General features: G+C 44.3%; 1 protein-coding gene across 3 annotated transcripts in view; it reads right to left on the reverse strand.

Moving 5' to 3' along the window:
- Positions 1-17,284, reverse strand: part of FGD3 (FYVE, RhoGEF and PH domain containing 3) — a 200,714-nt gene that overhangs the window by 16,412 nt on the left and 167,018 nt on the right. For all 3 annotated transcript variants that reach the window (XM_061618205.1, XM_061618204.1, XM_061618206.1), the window contains exon 17: positions 14,815-14,964. In XM_061618205.1, the coding sequence (XP_061474189.1) occupies positions 14,815-14,964 (150 nt within the window). The remainder of the gene's footprint in view (positions 1-14,814; positions 14,965-17,284) is intronic.

A 17,284-nucleotide genomic window follows, 5' to 3' on the forward strand; every position in this document is an offset into this window, starting at 1 on the left:
TTCATACTTATAGCTAAAAGAGAATAAAAAAACCAGTTTAAAAATGGAGGAATCAGGCATTAGCAATGCAGTTCCCGTCAAGCCCTATCTTTAGCAGCCGTCAATACCAAAGGCTTGTTGGAATAGAAAGGTCTTTGCTTGACGCCAGAAGGACTGCAAGGAGGGGGTCATTCTTACCTCCCTAGGGAGGGAATTCCACAGCCTAGGGGCAGCCACCGAGAAGGCCCTCTCACGCGTCCCCACTAGTCGTACTTGAGAGGGCATGGGTATTGAGAGAAGGGCCTCTCCTGAAGATCTCAGGGCCCGGGCAGGTTCATACAGGGAGATATGGTCTGATAGATAGCCTGGACCTAAGCCATATAGGGCTTTATAGGTCATCACCAGCACTCTGAATTGTGTTCGGAAACAGACTGGCAACCAGTGGAGCTTTTTTAACAGGGGAGTTGTATGGTCCCTGTAACCAGTCCCAGTTAACAACCTGGCTGCAGCACGTTGAACCAGCTGAAGTTTCCGAACAGTCTTCAGAGGCAGCCCCACGTAGAGCCCGTTACAGTATTCTAAGCGGGATGTAATTAAGGCATGTGTCACCGTGGCCAAATCAGACGGCTCAAGGAACGGGCGCAGTATTAGCCAAGAAGGGCAAGGATCCAGCACAGAAGTGGTTGCACGAACCTGTCCAAGCACCTTGTCAACGTCCTCAAGCTGCACCAACTGAAACTCATCCAAGAAATTGGGACAAGGCTGTGCCCTGGATACCCCGCTTGATTCACCTGCTATAACACTGGAGTCTAAGTCCTGGCGGATGCTAACAATTTTATCCTGGAAAGTGCCTAGCAAATTCATTACAGCAGGCCTCAGATGGTTCTACCATGTCCTTGGGGCCAGCGTGTAATAGCCCCCAGACAATTCTGAAGAGCTCTGCTGGGCAGCAGATTGATGATTTGATAGTGGCAGCAAAATATTATTTTTTTGCTGCCCTCACTGCCCCTAAATACAGCTTACCACAGGCACTTACCAGTGTGTAATTGCATCCACCAGGAGCGTGTCTCCATCTGCACTCAAGCAGTCTCCTATATTGTTTCATCACTCTCAGCTCTGGGGTATACCATGGAGCTGTATGAGCTCTACACAGAAGAGGGCGCTCAGGAGTAGAATCATAGAATCATAGAGTTGGAAGGGGCCTTGTAGGCCATCGAGTCCAACCCCCTGCTCACAGCAGGAAATCCACAGCTAGAGCATCTCCCGCAGATAGCTCTCCAGCCTCTGCTTGAAGACATCCAGTGAAGGGGATCCCACCACCTCCCTAGGCAGTTGGTTCCATTGCCGAACCGCCCTTACTGTCAAGAAGTTCCTTCTAATGTCCAATCTGAATCTACGCTCCTGCAACTTAAAACCATTAGACCTAGTCCTACCCTCTGGGGCAGCAGAGAACAAATCTGTACCCTCCTCTATGTGACAGCCCTTCAGGTACTTAAAGAGTGCAATCATGTCACCCCTCAGCCTTCTCTTCACCAGACTGAACATGCCAAGTTCCTTCAACCTTTCCTCATAAGACTTGTTCTCCATACCGGCTACCATCCTCGTCGCCCTCTTCTGGACCCGCTCTAACTTGTCTATATCTTTCTTAAAATGAGGCGCCCAGAACTGAACACAGTATTCCAGATGAGGCCTGACCAATGCAGAATATAGTGGGACTATTACTTCCCTCGACCTGGAAACTATAGCTTTGTTTATGCAGCCCAAAACCGCGTTTGCCTTTTTTGCTGCAGCATCACACTGCTGGGTCATGTTCAACTTGCAATCAACTACAATTCCAAGGTCCTTCTCACACGCACTACTGCTAAGCCGGGTATTTCCCATCCTGTACCCGTGCATTTTGTTTTTGTGGCCTGAATGCAGAATCCTGCATTTGTCTTTATTGAATGTCATTTTATTAATTTCACCCCAGTTTTCTAGTCTATCCAGGTCCCTTTGGATTTTATTCCTGTCTTCCATTGTGTTAGCTATCCCTCCCAGTTTCGTATCATCCGCAAACTTCATACGGCTTCCCTCCACCCCATCGTCTAAGTCATTGATAAAAATGTTGAAGAGTATCGGCCCCAGGACAGAACCGTGTGGCACTCCACTCGAGACCTCCTTCCAGTCTGAAGCAGAGCCACCAACGACCACTCTTTGAGTACGGTTTTCCAAACAGTTGTGAATCCACCTGACAGTATTTCCATCTAGTCCGCATTTGACTAGTTTGCTAATCAAAAGGTCATGGGGGACTTTGTCAAATGCTTTGCTGAAATCTAGATAGATGACATCTACAGCATTTCCACCATCTACTAAGCTAGTGACCTGATCAAAAAAAGAGATGAGATTAGTTTGACAGGATTTTTTCTTGACAAACCCATGCTGGCTCCTTCTAATCACAGCATTGTCATCTAGATAGTTGCCAATGGACTCTTTTATTATCTGTTCTAATATCTTTCCTGGTATTGAAGTCAGACTGACCGGCCTGTAATTCCCCAGATCTTCTTTTTTACCCTTTTTAAAGAGCGGGACGACGTTTGCCTGTCTCCAATCCTCCGGCACCTCTCCCGTTCTCCAGGATTTCTCAAAGATGATGGCAAGAGGTTCCAAGAGTACATCCGCTAGTTCCTTCAATACTCTGGGATGCAGTTCATCAGGCCCTGGAGATTTGAACTCATTTAGGTTAACTAGGTATTTCCTGACTATCTCCTTATCAATCTCGAACTGCAGTCCCGACCCCTTACTGAGATTGCTACCGATGCAAGGTTGCACACTGTTCCCTTTTTGGGAGAAAACGGAGGCAAAATAGGCGTTGAGCAGCTCTGCCTTTTCCTCGTTATCTGTCAACATTTTGCCATCCTCATTGAGCAGCAGTCCCACTGTTTCCTTGGTCTTTCTCTTGCTTCGAACATATCTGAAAAACCCCTTTTTGTTGTTCTTTGCTTCCCTCGCCAGCCTCAGCTCATTCTGGGTTTTAGCTTTCCTTACGCTATTCCTGCAAGCCCGAGCCGCTCGTCGGTACTCTTCCTTGGTGATGCGTCCTTCCTTCCATTCTTTATACATGCTCTTTTTTACTTTTACCTCCTCCACCAGTCTTCCGTGTAGCCACATTGGCTTTTTCCAATGTCTTCCATTTTTCTTCCTCTTTGGAATTGTTTGCGATTGCGCTTTTTGTAATACGTTCTTCATGAACTCCCACGCTTCTTGGGCTCCTTTTTTCTTTAGTCTATCTAGCCACGGGATCCTACCCATCATTCCCCTGAGCTTGCTAAAATCGGCTTTCCTGAAATCCAAGGTCCATGTTTGACTATATTCTTCTTTGGCTTTCCCCAGAATCACGAATTCCAGCATTACGTGGTCACTTTCCCCCAAGGTACCGACCGCTTTAATTCCCGTGACCAATTCGTCCCTGTTAGTTAAGATCAGGTCCAGGATTGCCGATCCCCTTGTTCCTTCTTCTACTTTTTGAAAGAGGAAATTATCAGCAAGGCCCATCAGGAATTTGTTGGAGGCTTTGTGCTTCGCAGAGTTTGTCTCCCAGCAGATATCCAAGTAGTTGAAGTCCCCCATCACTACTACTTCTTGCCTCCTTGAGATTTCGGAGATTTGTTTGAGAAAGGCCACGTCTACCACCTCTTGCCTCAGCTCATTCTGGGTTTTAGCTTTCCTTACGCTATTCCTGCAAGCCCGAGCCGCTCGTCGGTACTCTTCCTTGGTGATGCGTCCTTCCTTCCATTCTTTATACATGCTCTTTTTTACTTTTACCTCCTCCACCAGTCTTCCGTGTAGCCACATTGGCTTTTTCCAATGTCTTCCATTTTTCTTCCTCTTTGGAATTGTTTGCGATTGCGCTTTTTGTAATACGTTCTTCATGAACTCCCACGCTTCTTGGGCTCCTTTTTTCTTTAGTCTATCTAGCCACGGGATCCTACCCATCATTCCCCTGAGCTTGCTAAAATCGGCTTTCCTGAAATCCAAGGTCCATGTTTGACTATATTCTTCTTTGGCTTTCCCCAGAATCACGAATTCCAGCATTACGTGGTCACTTTCCCCCAAGGTACCGACCGCTTTAATTCCCGTGACCAATTCGTCCCTGTTAGTTAAGATCAGGTCCAGGATTGCCGATCCCCTTGTTCCTTCTTCTACTTTTTGAAAGAGGAAATTATCAGCAAGGCCCATCAGGAATTTGTTGGAGGCTTTGTGCTTCGCAGAGTTTGTCTCCCAGCAGATATCCAAGTAGTTGAAGTCCCCCATCACTACTACTTCTTGCCTCCTTGAGATTTCGGAGATTTGTTTGAGAAAGGCCACGTCTACCACCTCTTGCTGGCCGGGGGTCTGTAGTAGACACCTACTGCCATGTCGGTTTTATTGGTTTCTCCATTTATTTTTACCCAAATGGTCTCTACCTGACCCCTTTTTCGCTCTGTTGGATTTCCATAGAGGTGTATTTGTCTTTGACGTATAACGCTACTCCCCCTCCTTTTCTGTTGCTTCTATTCTTTCTGTAGAGTTTATATCCTTGAATGGCTATATTCCAATCATGGGAGTCATCCCACCAAGTTTCTGTTATCCCTATGAAGTCATATTTGCCTTGATGCACTAAGACTTCAAGCTCCCCTTGCTTGTTTCCCAAGCTCCGCGCATTGGTATATAGACAGCAGAAGTCTCCTTTGTCCCGATTGGATTCCTCCATTAATATACCGTGAGCTTTGCCGTGCATCCCTTTCTCCCTCCCAGTGTCTGCTGTACCCTTCAAATCATTGCATTTACAACCCGCTGTCTTTGGATCGGTATTTAAGCTATCATCTCCATCCCCCAGAGGCTTTAGTTTAGAGTAATCATGTCAACCACGCGGGTCATTTCTGTATTCCACAGTTCAACCAGGGTTTTGACAGGAGCGCCAGCCCTATCCAACCATCCGGATCCATTAGTCTCTGGGGGTGGACAAACTTAATACGTCCCCCACCCTTGCAGAGGGGAAAAGGTGCTGTAAGTCTAAACTTCAGCAAGCAGTCGTCTGTCCATGACAGAGGAACTGATGTAAGGCCCCCCACATTCAGATCACCCTCTCCATGTCCAGTTGCAAAAACCAAGTCTAGAGTATGTCCTGCTACATGTGTTGGACCAATGGCATGTTGGGACAGTCCCATGGTTGTCATGGAAACCATGAAATCCTGAGCCACCCCGGATAAGGCGGCCTCGGCATGGATGTTGACATCCCCCAGAACCAACAGTCTGGGGGATCTCAACAGTACACCCGAGACCACCTCTATCAGCTCAGCTAGGGAGTCTGTTGGGCAGCGGGGTGGGTGGTACACCAACAGAATCCCCAGTCTGTCCCGCTGACCCAACATAAGGTGCAAACACTCCAGACCAGTAGTCACATGGACAGGGTGCTTGCAGAGGGAGATCGAGCTCCTATAGACCACAGCAACCCCCCACCCTGACCCTCAGGTCTATCGAGATGCTGAACCAGGTACCCTGGCAGACATAGCTGGGAGAGACTGACTCCTCCCTGCTCGCCCACCCAGGTCTCAGTTATACATGCCAGATCGGCTACCTCAACCACAATTAAATCATGAATGAAGGAGATCTTATTATGCACCGATCTGGCATTTAGGAGCAGCATCCAGAGGTCTGAGAGCTGGCTGATAGGGCAACCAACAAACCTGCGGGTGTGGGGAGCCCTGGAACAAGGCACAGTTGTTAACTGCCTGGGCCGCGTTCCCCTTATCTGGCAAGTCCTCCTCACAAAGCATATCTCCCTCTACCCATCACTACACTAATCGGGGGGCCCTCAAGTCTCCCTGGTTGGCTCTGAGTCCTCTCTCCCAGGCACATAACTCAAGACCCACAAGTCCCACAAAAAGCCAAGGAATCAACAAAGCAGGAGCCACCTCAGCCAGCCTGCTTATGTATCCCCTCCAGAGAAGGGACAGGTGGACGAAATCAGCAACAGCTGGCTGAGTACCTGGGGGCCTGGTCCTGCAAGGCATGACAACCTGCAGCACAGAAGTCCAACAGGGAGAGGGCAGTGGTGGTAGCTGAGCAGCAGTGGTGGTGGTGGCGGCAGCAGCAGCAGCAGCAGCAGCAGCAGCAGCAGCTAGCTCTCCCTCTTCCCTGGGTGATGGTAGCCCTCTTCTTCTTGCAGGCACTGGGTCTCTCCGTTTCTATTAAAGCAACCCCGTTTCTTCTTAATTTCTCATTTCCTGCATAAAATATTTTGCAGTTGCCCAATTGAAAATGTCTCATTCCCGTCCATTTTAATTCACTCACGCCAAATATTGTAATGTTGATATGTTCCATTTCTTGCTTGACAATTTCTAACTTTCCCTGATTCGTGCTTCTCACATTCCATGTTCCTATTGTGTGCATCGTACAACTCTGGACTCTCCTTTCACATCTGTGCGCATCAGCCTCTGGGCTTCCTTTCGCCTTCAACCCAGCTGCATCATTAGTCACAGCACTACTTGTTCTTGTCCTTTGTCCCCAGTAGCTCGGTGAGTGCCTTCTGACGTGGGGGTCTCATCTTCCAATCTCATGTTGCATTTTGGATATTCTGTTCACAGGGTTTTCGTGGTAAGAGGTAGTTTACCACTGCCTTTCTCTGAGTTTGGATGCATCTTAGTGAATGGTGAATGGTGTTTCAGCTTTGACCATTCCACCTTGGGTGCCCCTGCTAGGAGTCTAGCCTCTTGGTCTAGACTCCTGAAGGCATTGCTGTCAGCTTCTTCAAGACTCTCAAACCCCCTCATCACATTGTACATCCTAGAGTGGAGTACATGATAATATGTTGTCTAAATCTATATATGTGAGTTTGTTCAAAATTGTCCATAAACAGATTTAAAACAGATTTAGTGGGTTTTTCTAGTTCTGGTGGGCTTCTTAAGTTGTTTATTATCTTTTTCTAAGTATTATATTATGCTTTGTTACAACAGCAAACTGTGCATGTAGTGACAACATTGAATCATATATTTTATGTATATTGACTACTGAAAGAGACCCATTCAGGGTAGAAAAGCTTTTGGTATTTGGTATTTGTATGCTATGTTTAGTTTGTTACAACATTGTTGGCTACATTAATTGATGTTACGATGTATTCCATATACATGTCAATAGCACTGAGTTTTTACACATCTGATATTATTCATTGATATTTTCTCTGTATTGTTTTATTATATAGCCACAAGAGTGACTGTATACTATAGCCAGCATGGATTCTTTTGCATTGCGCAATGTTAGATTGAAAATACCCGCCATGCCATTCTGATGCTTCCCATAAGCTCAGTTATTTTATTTATCTTATTTATTTATTTTATTTATTTATTTATTTATTTATTTATTTATACATACCCCGCCTTTTGGCCCAAGGCGACTTACAGAAGACAAAAATATCAAAATACAATATAAGAATACATCAATAAAACAATAAAGCAATAAGATTTACAAAACACAATTTACAAGAGTTAACAATAACCATCACAATCTAAATTTCCAACTTAACACTTGCAGCACTAAAATTGGCCCCAAGGTACCATCTAAAAGCACATAAGTCCATGAGTCCACTACCTAGCTGGAACTAAGCAGGTCTGGGTATGTCAGGCCGGGATGGATATCTGCAAAGAATCCTCACGTACGCTGCCTTGAGTCCCATGATGGAAGGAGGCTTGGTGCCTACGGTAGGCCCTTCCTGGTAGCTAACTCGCTCCTTGAAGTGGCTCAGGAAGGCAAAAGTTAGATTAGTCCTAAAGGAACATGCAGGCAAGGCTCCTGAAGAAACAGACCTGCTGCTGTTGCTGTCGCCTCCTCCTCCTTCACTGAGCTGGCACGGCGGCCTCTGCCACCACCAGCCCACCTGCGTGCTTGAGGCCGAGCCAAGGCCGCTGCAGGACCAGCATGAGGAAGGGGCGTGCTGCACAGGGAAGAGTCTCGGCAGGCTGGTGTTGGCGGCACTACTAGTGGCACTGGCGGTGGGGCTCTTCCTGCTGCTAAAAGAGCTACTGCTGGGCCCTGGCTCCCGCTACTGGCTCCCACTCCAGCTGAGCGCTCTCCCTCACTCTCCAATGGCTGCTCCACCTCGGCTCCAGCTTGACAAGCTTTGGTGGAGATGGGGAAGAGCGGGAGGCGGGGGCACAGCCGCAGCGGGGCTCCCCGGCTGTAAATTTCCTTAGGAACTCCAGGGTCTAGTTGGTCTGCCCACAGCAAAACTGTGGTGGAGTGGAGAGGATCTTAATCGCCGCACCAGTGTACTGGGCAGCAATGAGGTCTTTGAATCCCCACCAGTTCTCGGGGTAGGTATGTTGATGGTTGGCGGTTCTTGCGTGACAGCACACGTTACTTAGGATGTAAGTTGAGCAAGAAACTTCACAGAGGCTTGAGAAAGTTTAAGAGTCTTTACTAAGACATTATGGCCTAAGTCATTTAAAGCAGATACATGTAGAGTTTCACCCCCCTTCAAGATAGAACTAGGTAGAACTGCTTGCTTCAAAGACACACACAAAAGAAGGAAGAACTAACAGCATGCTGTCACATCTTTCCCAGCTGTTATCTCCCGTTACCATGACAACCTGTCTAGCCTTGAATGTCTGCTCTCTCAGGCCAGCATAGCTGATAACACAGAACCATTCCCATACATCTTGAAACATTTCAGACTTGATGAAAAAACACATTGGTAGTACGGCCTAGTAAGCCAACAAGGTATAAGGAGCCCCAGCTGCCATCCTCCTCCTCCCCGTCTCCATCTTGGAATCTCAAAACCTTGGTCAAACCTTGTTCAAAATAAAACCTTACCAAAAGAAACAGTTGCTTAACAACCCTCTAAATTTTCATGGTGATACACAACACAGAGAGAATCAAGAGTTCAAAGGGTAAACAGAGAGAGAAAAAACAGAGCCCTGTTGGACGTTTTTCTGTCAGTGTTCTCATAATTTCTTGAAATTAATTAAAAATTGGCCATGTTCACAGAGTACTTGTAATCCAATTACTAACCTTGCCCCATATTCTGACCTTCATCTTCTGCGGTTTAAAAGTTTAAAAAATGCATGGCTGATTTTTAATTGATTTAAGAAATTTAGCACTGATGTCAATGATAAGCCTGGGCATGCTCAGTAAGAACCAATTGCCAGTGTTCTAAAAGCCTCACAGCTGTTTGACTTGGCTAATCAGGGGGCCACACCCATGCCAGACCTTTATTTCACTAGGCAATCATGACTTCCCCCCCAAAGAATCCTGGGAAGTGTAGTTTGTGAAGGGTGCTGAGAGGAAACTCCTATTCCCCTGATAGAGCTCCAGTGGCTAGAATAGTTTAACAGGCAGCCACTCTGACTGAAACTCTATGAGGGGAACAGGGCATCTCCTAGCAACTCTCAGCACCCTTCACTAGCTACACTTCTCAGGATTCTTTGGGAGAAGCCATGACTGTCTAAAGTGAAATAAAGGTCTGGTGTGGATGTGGCCAGTGACAGCTTTGGTTTAAATTTGGGTGGGAGGCTACATGCGCCAGCTGTAGAATAAAAAGGTCAGGAAAACACTGAAAAACAATGATACTGTTCATGTTTTCCTTTTGGAAAGGAAAGGGGCTTTTCCTCTACCCAGTGCCCACCCACCCAATCTGCTCCCCTCCCCCTTCCTGCCCTCCTCCTCCTCTCCCTGCCTCTCCCCCAGGTCAGTTTCACCTATTCTAAGCATGACTGCACAGGTTTAAATCCCACTGAACTCAAAAAGCATGCAAATGATCAAAACTTCCCTCCGCTCCTCCTCCCCCTTATCCCCTTTCTTGCCCTTCCCTCCCCCTTTCAATCCCCTCCCCTATCTCCTTCCAGTCCCCTCCTTCTGTTCCGCTCTCCCCTCTCTTCCTGCTTCCCTCTACTCTACTCTCCCCTTCCCCATGGTCAGTCTTACCAATCTAACCATGATAGCATGGGAGTAAATCCCACTGAACTCAATAAGCATGCAAATGATCAGACCTGCTTTCCCCTCCTTCCCTTACTCCTCCCATCCCCTCTTCCTTCTTCCCCCTCTCCTGCCCACTCCAGCCCTCCCTCCATCTTCTCCTCCTCCCACCCCCTGGTCAGTTTCACCTATCCTAAGTATGACTGCAGGGGAGTAAATCCCACTGAACTCAATAAGCATGCAAATGATCAATTATTTCTCAGCAAACTTCCACAGGATCCCATTTCCTACCTCCTGGATTAAAAAGCAGAGAAATTCACTAATAAGCAAAAAAGCTTGCGGTTTAAGAATGTACCTATTTCTATCAAACTTTAAAAAACAGGGAAATTGGGCAGCTAAGTGAATGCACCAAGGGAGCAGGAGACCTGACCTCCTCTCTGAGATATTGTACTGCTCTACAAATTTGTAAAAATGCAAACACAATTTGGGTTGGTCTTTCACAGTCCAATCCACTTGCTGTGTAGCTTGGAAGAATTTGGTAACGTGCCTTTGAGCATATGGTGTGGTGGCAACATCTGCAATCACCCCAAATAACAGAAACAAGACATGTACTGTGCTGATTTTGTTTTAGCAAGGAGGAAGCAACAATATTAAGACAGTTGATAGAGTTCAGATGGTCACTTTAAATAAGTTTACTTTGCAATTTTAGTGAAGTTTCGTATAGTAAGCCATTTTGTTTTGCTTCTGTTTCTGTGAATATGTGAAGTACAGCAACACTTTGCAACACTAAAAAAAACTCCAGAAGCAATTGTGAATTAATGGCACTGACTATTCTGGAGAATAGTTTCCAACAGACATGAGGAGTGTCTCAGTCTGCACAGGAGTAAAGAGTGGGGGGTGAAATATATTCTAGCAAAATTCTAGGTGTGCTCTATGTTTTTAATTGACCATGCCCACCTTTCCTTAAGTGGAGTGGTTTAAGCATAGCAGGCTGAAAACATGCATCTTGGGCAGGCTAAGTTTGTTCTTTCCAACAGCTAGAGTCATTGCTTAAGTAGCAAGATATTGTAATCAGTCAGATTTTACATCAAACTGCAGTTTCAGATTCAACTGTTAAAGCAACAAAATAGAAATAGAACATAAACTCCAATTTGAAACACAAAAGGCTGTCTTCACCATCATATGACACTGACCAATAAAAAGGCTTTGAAATTAATAAAAATAAATTTGACACAGATTTCTAGGATGAATAATGAAAGAAATAAAATTTTCTAGATTAGATTCTCTGTAGAAACAATAGTAACACAGGAATGAAGCAAAGTAAGAACATCAACAAACATACAAAAATGTGATTATCCAACAACAATACTATACTAGCTACTTTAGATGTCCCATCTCTTTACACCATTATACTATATAATGATGGAATTCAGGCTTTAAATGAGTTCCTTAACACCAGGAATACAAACAATTATCCAACAGAGGTTATCAGAACTTTAGCTACACTAGTCCTGACTTGCAACAACTTTACATTCCATGGAGAACACTACCTGCAACTACAAGGCACAGCTATGGGGACTCGCATGGCTCCATCATATGTGAATCTCTTTATGGGTAAACTGGAACAGGAGATCCTCAAAAAAGCTATCAACAAACCACTTATATGGTGGTGATACATTGATGACATCTTTATGGTCCGGACAAATGGTAAAGAGAGTTTAGAACAATTTAAAAATTACATCAACTCTATCCATCCATTAAATTTACATTTAACAGTACAAATGACAATCCGCACATCCCTTTTCTTGATGTCCTTCTCACCATTGAAAACAACAAGATAGGTACTGATCTCTACAGCAAACCCACCCACACCTATTTAAACTGGAAATCCTGCCATCCTAAGCATAAAAAGAAAAACATTGTGTATAGCTGAGCTCTGAGAATCAAACTTATTTGCAGCACTGAAGATAAATACCAGAGACGGATCAGTGAACTTACAGAACACCTTCTTCTGAGAGAATATCCTTCACATATTATCAATTGCAACATCCACCGAGCCTCCATTCTGCCCAGAGAAAATCTCCTCCATCATACTGAGGTGTCAAAGAGCAGAGAGCAACGGATTCCATTTGTGGTAGATTTCCATCCAGCATCTCCTAACTGTCACCAAGCAATCAGGGAGAGCTACCCATTGCTGGCAAACTTTGAACATCTTGCTAGAGCCATCAGCAGGCTTCCTGTTGTAGCATTTCGCCAGCCTCCTAATTTGCACAGATTGTTAGTGAGAGCTATGCTTAAGCCATCTATCACCAGTCCTGGGTCTCATCTTTGTTACTCCAAGTGCTGTATTACCTGTGTGTACCTCAGGGAGACAGCTACTTTTACAAGCACTAGGACAGGGAGGGCATATTACATCAAACAGAACATCACCTGCAAGTCCTGCAATAAAATTTATGTCATCGAATGCAAAAGACCAGGATGTCATATCCAATACGTAGGAAAAACCACTGACTTACACACACGCTTCAGAAACCAAAAAAATCGGCAATCTTAACAAAAAAAGTGGAGCAACCAGTTGCAAAACATTTCAGCATTGAGGGTCACAGCCTGTTAGACTTTTCTATAACAGCTATAGAGATGCCAACAGATCCAGCAGCACCGACTAAAAGGAAGAACTTTTGGATATACTCTCTGGACACATTGGCACCACATGGCCTGAACCTGGAAGACAGTACCAGCATCACTTATCTTCTGCAAATGAAGCCCCTCTGAGCATTGCATCCTCAAAGGTCTATAACTGCCACCTTGGTAACAGCATTTGTATGTTAGCAGCTGATGAAGGCAGAAGCCGAAATGTTTTGGTATTACAATAAAAACCTCTGTTTTGTTAATCACAATTACATGCATGTATTTTTAGGTGATTAACGGAAGCCTTATAGGGATCCAGAGCAAGCTTGGGTGAAGTTCTATTTGTTGCTTTCAAAACTGTCTGTCTGTCTATGAGAGAGCCAGTGTAGCATAGTGGTTAGAGTGTTGGACTATGACCTGGGAGACCAGAGTTCGAATCCCCACATAGCCATGAAGCTCACTGGGTGACCTTGGGCCAGTCACTGCCTCTCAGCCTCAGACGAGGGCAATGGCAAATCGTCTCTGAATACCGCTTACCATGAAAACCCTATTCATAGGGTCACCATAAGTCGGGATCAACTTGAAGGGAGTCCATTTCCATTTTATATGTATATATATACATATACAAACACATTAATTGTTTGAGATTAAAGGTGGACATTTTTATTTATTTATTTTATTAACTTTGGTATCAATATTTTTTATACCTGGCTACCCAAACCCAATTCTGTATTGCTATCTAGGGAACAGAAACACTAGAAGGTTTGACCAGTCAGTCCTGCCCATGGAGAACTTTGCCACAGCTGTACCCTTTTTATTTGCGGCTGCCGTGGGCTCAGAGACGAAAAGAGGCAGGTAGCAGTAACAGGATTACTGCTGGCAGACAGTTAGCATTTTTCTGCTGCATCTGAACCTGGAGAACTGCAGCCAGTTGGAGCAGTTTGGCCCGCTAGCCCTGCCCATGAAGAGCAAGGGAAAGAACTCTGCCACAGCTGTAGTTGTTTTTCCAGGGGAAAATCCCATTTATTTTGATGGGTCACCACCAGTGGGCTGGCCATGAAGGGGCAAACCCCAAAGGGGAGGGACCCTTCAGGATGTGATGAGGATGAGGGCACCCCCAACCAACTTCCTCCTAGCTGAAAGGTGTGGCGGGATATAAGCTAACCTGGCTTCCAAGTCAGAGGTGGAATGCTGGAGAGCTGAGTCTGTGATGAAAGCCTGAATGCAGCTTACAAAAGTATAGCCAGTGTGATTGGTGGGTATTTGATGAATTTGTGATTTTATATTGTTTGGTCTGATTTATTGTACTTATTGTATTTTTTCTCTTGTATTAATATTCTGTTCACCACTTTGGAGCCTTTGGGCCGAAAAGCAGTATACAAATAAATCAGAAGAGAGCAGATAATTTTGGCAAAAAGAACTGTGATTTATAGCCACACTTTTAATTTTGGAGGGAGAAGAGGAAGCACTACAAATCCTATAAGTGAATTTACTGGTCAGCTGATCAGTTTATGTTGCCTGCATCTATTAAAACCCTGTGTATCTCCTTGCACTGAGAACTTTGTTCCAAACTTTTGCAGCATAACTTGGCCACTTACACGCTACTTACACTGTCCAAAGTGGTTAACAGTGCTTATCACTGATCCACATTGAAAAACATCCAGCCCTGCATATGGCCATATAGCTAAAAGTCAAAGGGCAACTGCCACACACAGAAAAGACTGTAAGAACAAACCTTGGCACTGGTTCACTTGCTCAGCTTGGATATAAACCTTCATGTTCTACATCGTAGTACAACATTTTGTTTACTGGATCAAACTGATTCTTGTTATAGCAATTGCTATTGTCTTTTTTATGACTCACTGAGAGTTACCCAATCCACATTTCAAGGAAAATAAGATTTCAGAAAGCAGAATTCTCTAGTGGTCAAGTGTTACAACAATTCTGGATCATAAAGTAATCTCATTCTATGTTGAGCATTGGCCTTTATTCCACAATGTGCAAAACACTATTCATACTAAAAGCAATGCTGCTGGAGAAGTATGTGCATGGAGGCAGGTTCTGGGAAGGAGTGTGCATATAAAATATAATTGCCTGAAAGGACCAAATGTAATGCAGCAGCAACCAACAGACCCTTTGGTAGGTATATGTAACCAATGATGAATTACTGTATGTTTAATTATTGTAAGGTAAGACCATGAAATGATTTTAAGAATGAAAACTATGCTTTTGCTGAGGTAGCCAGCCATTTTAGAAGTTGCTTAACAAGATTAAATATACCTCCATGATGATCTTCTTCTTTTGTTCTCCTGCCCCTTCATTGCTTGAGACACATGGGGTTGCTGACAGCAGCTGAAAGCATTCTTTACACATTCGGTTGCGACTGCTATCAGCAAGTGTTTTAAATTCAGAGCATTTTGCACAGATAACCTGGATGAAAAACACAGTTTATTTATTTATTTATTAAATTTATATCCCGCCCTTCCTCCAAGAAGGAGCCCAGGGCAGCCATTCCTAGAACATTATTGGAAACAAAAATCCCTTTATGATTAAGAACCGTTTTGGTTACTGTTGCTGAAAACAATGATCTCGATTTATAGCAATACCGGATTTTCAGGTCTTATATCTGAGATGTGATTATTTACCACTTGCTTCCACCACTTGTGTGGCATTAGAGAATTATTTTTTCTATTTTATGCTATTTGCTAAGATTCTGCCTACAGAAAAAAAAGGACAAGATCACACCTATGTGAGTTTGCCTTTCTTTTCAGTGTTAGAGAAAGCTTTTTCAGTTACACAGGATTAAAAAAATATGAGATTTCCTGGAAGTTCATCTAAATATAAATTTAAAAGAGTCCCATTTATGAAAGTATGCTAATTGGTGCTATGTAAATGTGACATCCCATTTACACCATCTTAAGTTCTGCATCAGAGAGAGACAGAGAAAATCCAGCATTTCTGTCATTTGGTCATGCTGAACTTGATCCAATCAGTGCATCAATATTTATTTTCTGGAAATTTCTGCGATCAATATAGCAACAATAGCCCATAACAAATCATTTTCTTCAAAGTAACAAAAGTTCAACAATAGAGGAAGCAGCCAGACAGAAACTACACAGACATAAGAATCTACAGCTGCAAATTGATGGGTGAAAGGACTGCCTTTAAATCGATCCCAAATTATGGAGATCCTACAAATAGGGTTTTTATGGTAAGCGGTATTCAGAGGTGGTTTTACCATTGCCTTCCTCTGAGGCTGAGAGGCAGTGACTGGCCCAAGGTCACAGTGAGCTTCATGGCTGTGTGGGGATTCGAACCTTGGTCTCCCAGGTCGTAGCCCAACACTCTAACCACTACGCCACACTGGCTCTCTGATGGGTGAATAGCAAGCTCTTATTTAATAGGATTCTTCCAAACATTTGATACAAGAACAGCAGCACAGAAGAGGAAGCACCCCAAAGAGATCTTGTGGGATTTTAGAGCTATTATCACTACAGTGACATGACACTAGTTGTACTAATCATTTTAATTCTGCTATTTTGGATGTAGTAACATCAGTCTATCTTGAATAGGACTGTAACTGACAGAAACATTGATAATCCAGGAAACAGTATGCCATGACACACTTAATTGACTCTCATACTGGAAAGCATCTATTTAAACAATTTAACCTAAAAAGCCCCAAAGGTTGCATCCTTTCCTCATATGGGAGTCACTCCATCCCATTGCTCATAGATTGATATAACGGCATTATGATTTTGGCAGTTTTATTTTCAGTACCTTTCCTAATGATCCCTAGCATGAAACTTGCCTTGTTTACAGCTGCTGCATACTAGGGTCGACGTAATCATTAAGCACTAGAACTGCAAGGTCTTGTTCCTGGTCAGTCACTGCCAGTTTAGACCCTTTGATATGTCATATTAAGATTTTTTTTGCTCCAGTATGCATAACTTTACACTTGTTTACATTGAATTGCATCTGCTATTTTACCACCCATTTACTTAGTTTGGAGAAGTCTTTCTGGAGCTCTTTGCTATCCCTTTTTGTTGTAACAATCCTGCACAATTTAGTATCATCAACAACTAGGCAATCTCACTGCTCACCCCTAACTCTAGATGATAAGGACATAAGAGGAGCCTGCTGGATTGGGCCAATGGCCCATCTAGTCCAGCATCCTGTTCTCACAGTGGCCAACCAGGTGCCTGGGGGAAGCCCACAAGCAGGACCCGAGTGCAAGAACACTCTCCCCTCCTGAGGCTTCCGCCAACTGCTTTTCAGAAGCATACTGCCTCCAACTATGGTGACAGAGTGCAGCCATCATGGCTAGTAGCCATTTATAGCTTTATCCTCAATGAATTGTCTAATCTTCTTTTAAAGCCATCCAAGTTGGTGGCCATCATTTATGAAGAAGTTGAAATCTCCATCCTTCATCCAGGCAAGGAAGAGGCATTATCACAGATCAAGGACACATTCCAGCCAGGGAAAAACATTCGAGGGGGGCATGGAGCAGGGCCAGTGAGGGGTGTGGCCTGGAGAGGGGGAATAGCCTAAGGAGAGTCCCAAGGGCCAGATACAGAGGCCTGGAGGGCTGCATTAGGCCCCCAGGCCTGAGGATCCCCACCCGAGAAGTTTAATTAATAAAAAATAAGTTTAATTCATAAAAAAGAAGGGCAATATACTGTAATTTAGTTGCAGTAAGTAAGGATGCCGTTAACTGGCTTACATCTGGGAACAAGACCATGTGATTTAA

The sequence above is a fragment of the Rhineura floridana genome, chromosome 3 (genome assembly GCF_030035675.1).
Source record: "Rhineura floridana isolate rRhiFlo1 chromosome 3, rRhiFlo1.hap2, whole genome shotgun sequence".
In the NCBI taxonomy this organism is placed as follows: domain Eukaryota; kingdom Metazoa; phylum Chordata; class Lepidosauria; order Squamata; family Rhineuridae; genus Rhineura; species Rhineura floridana.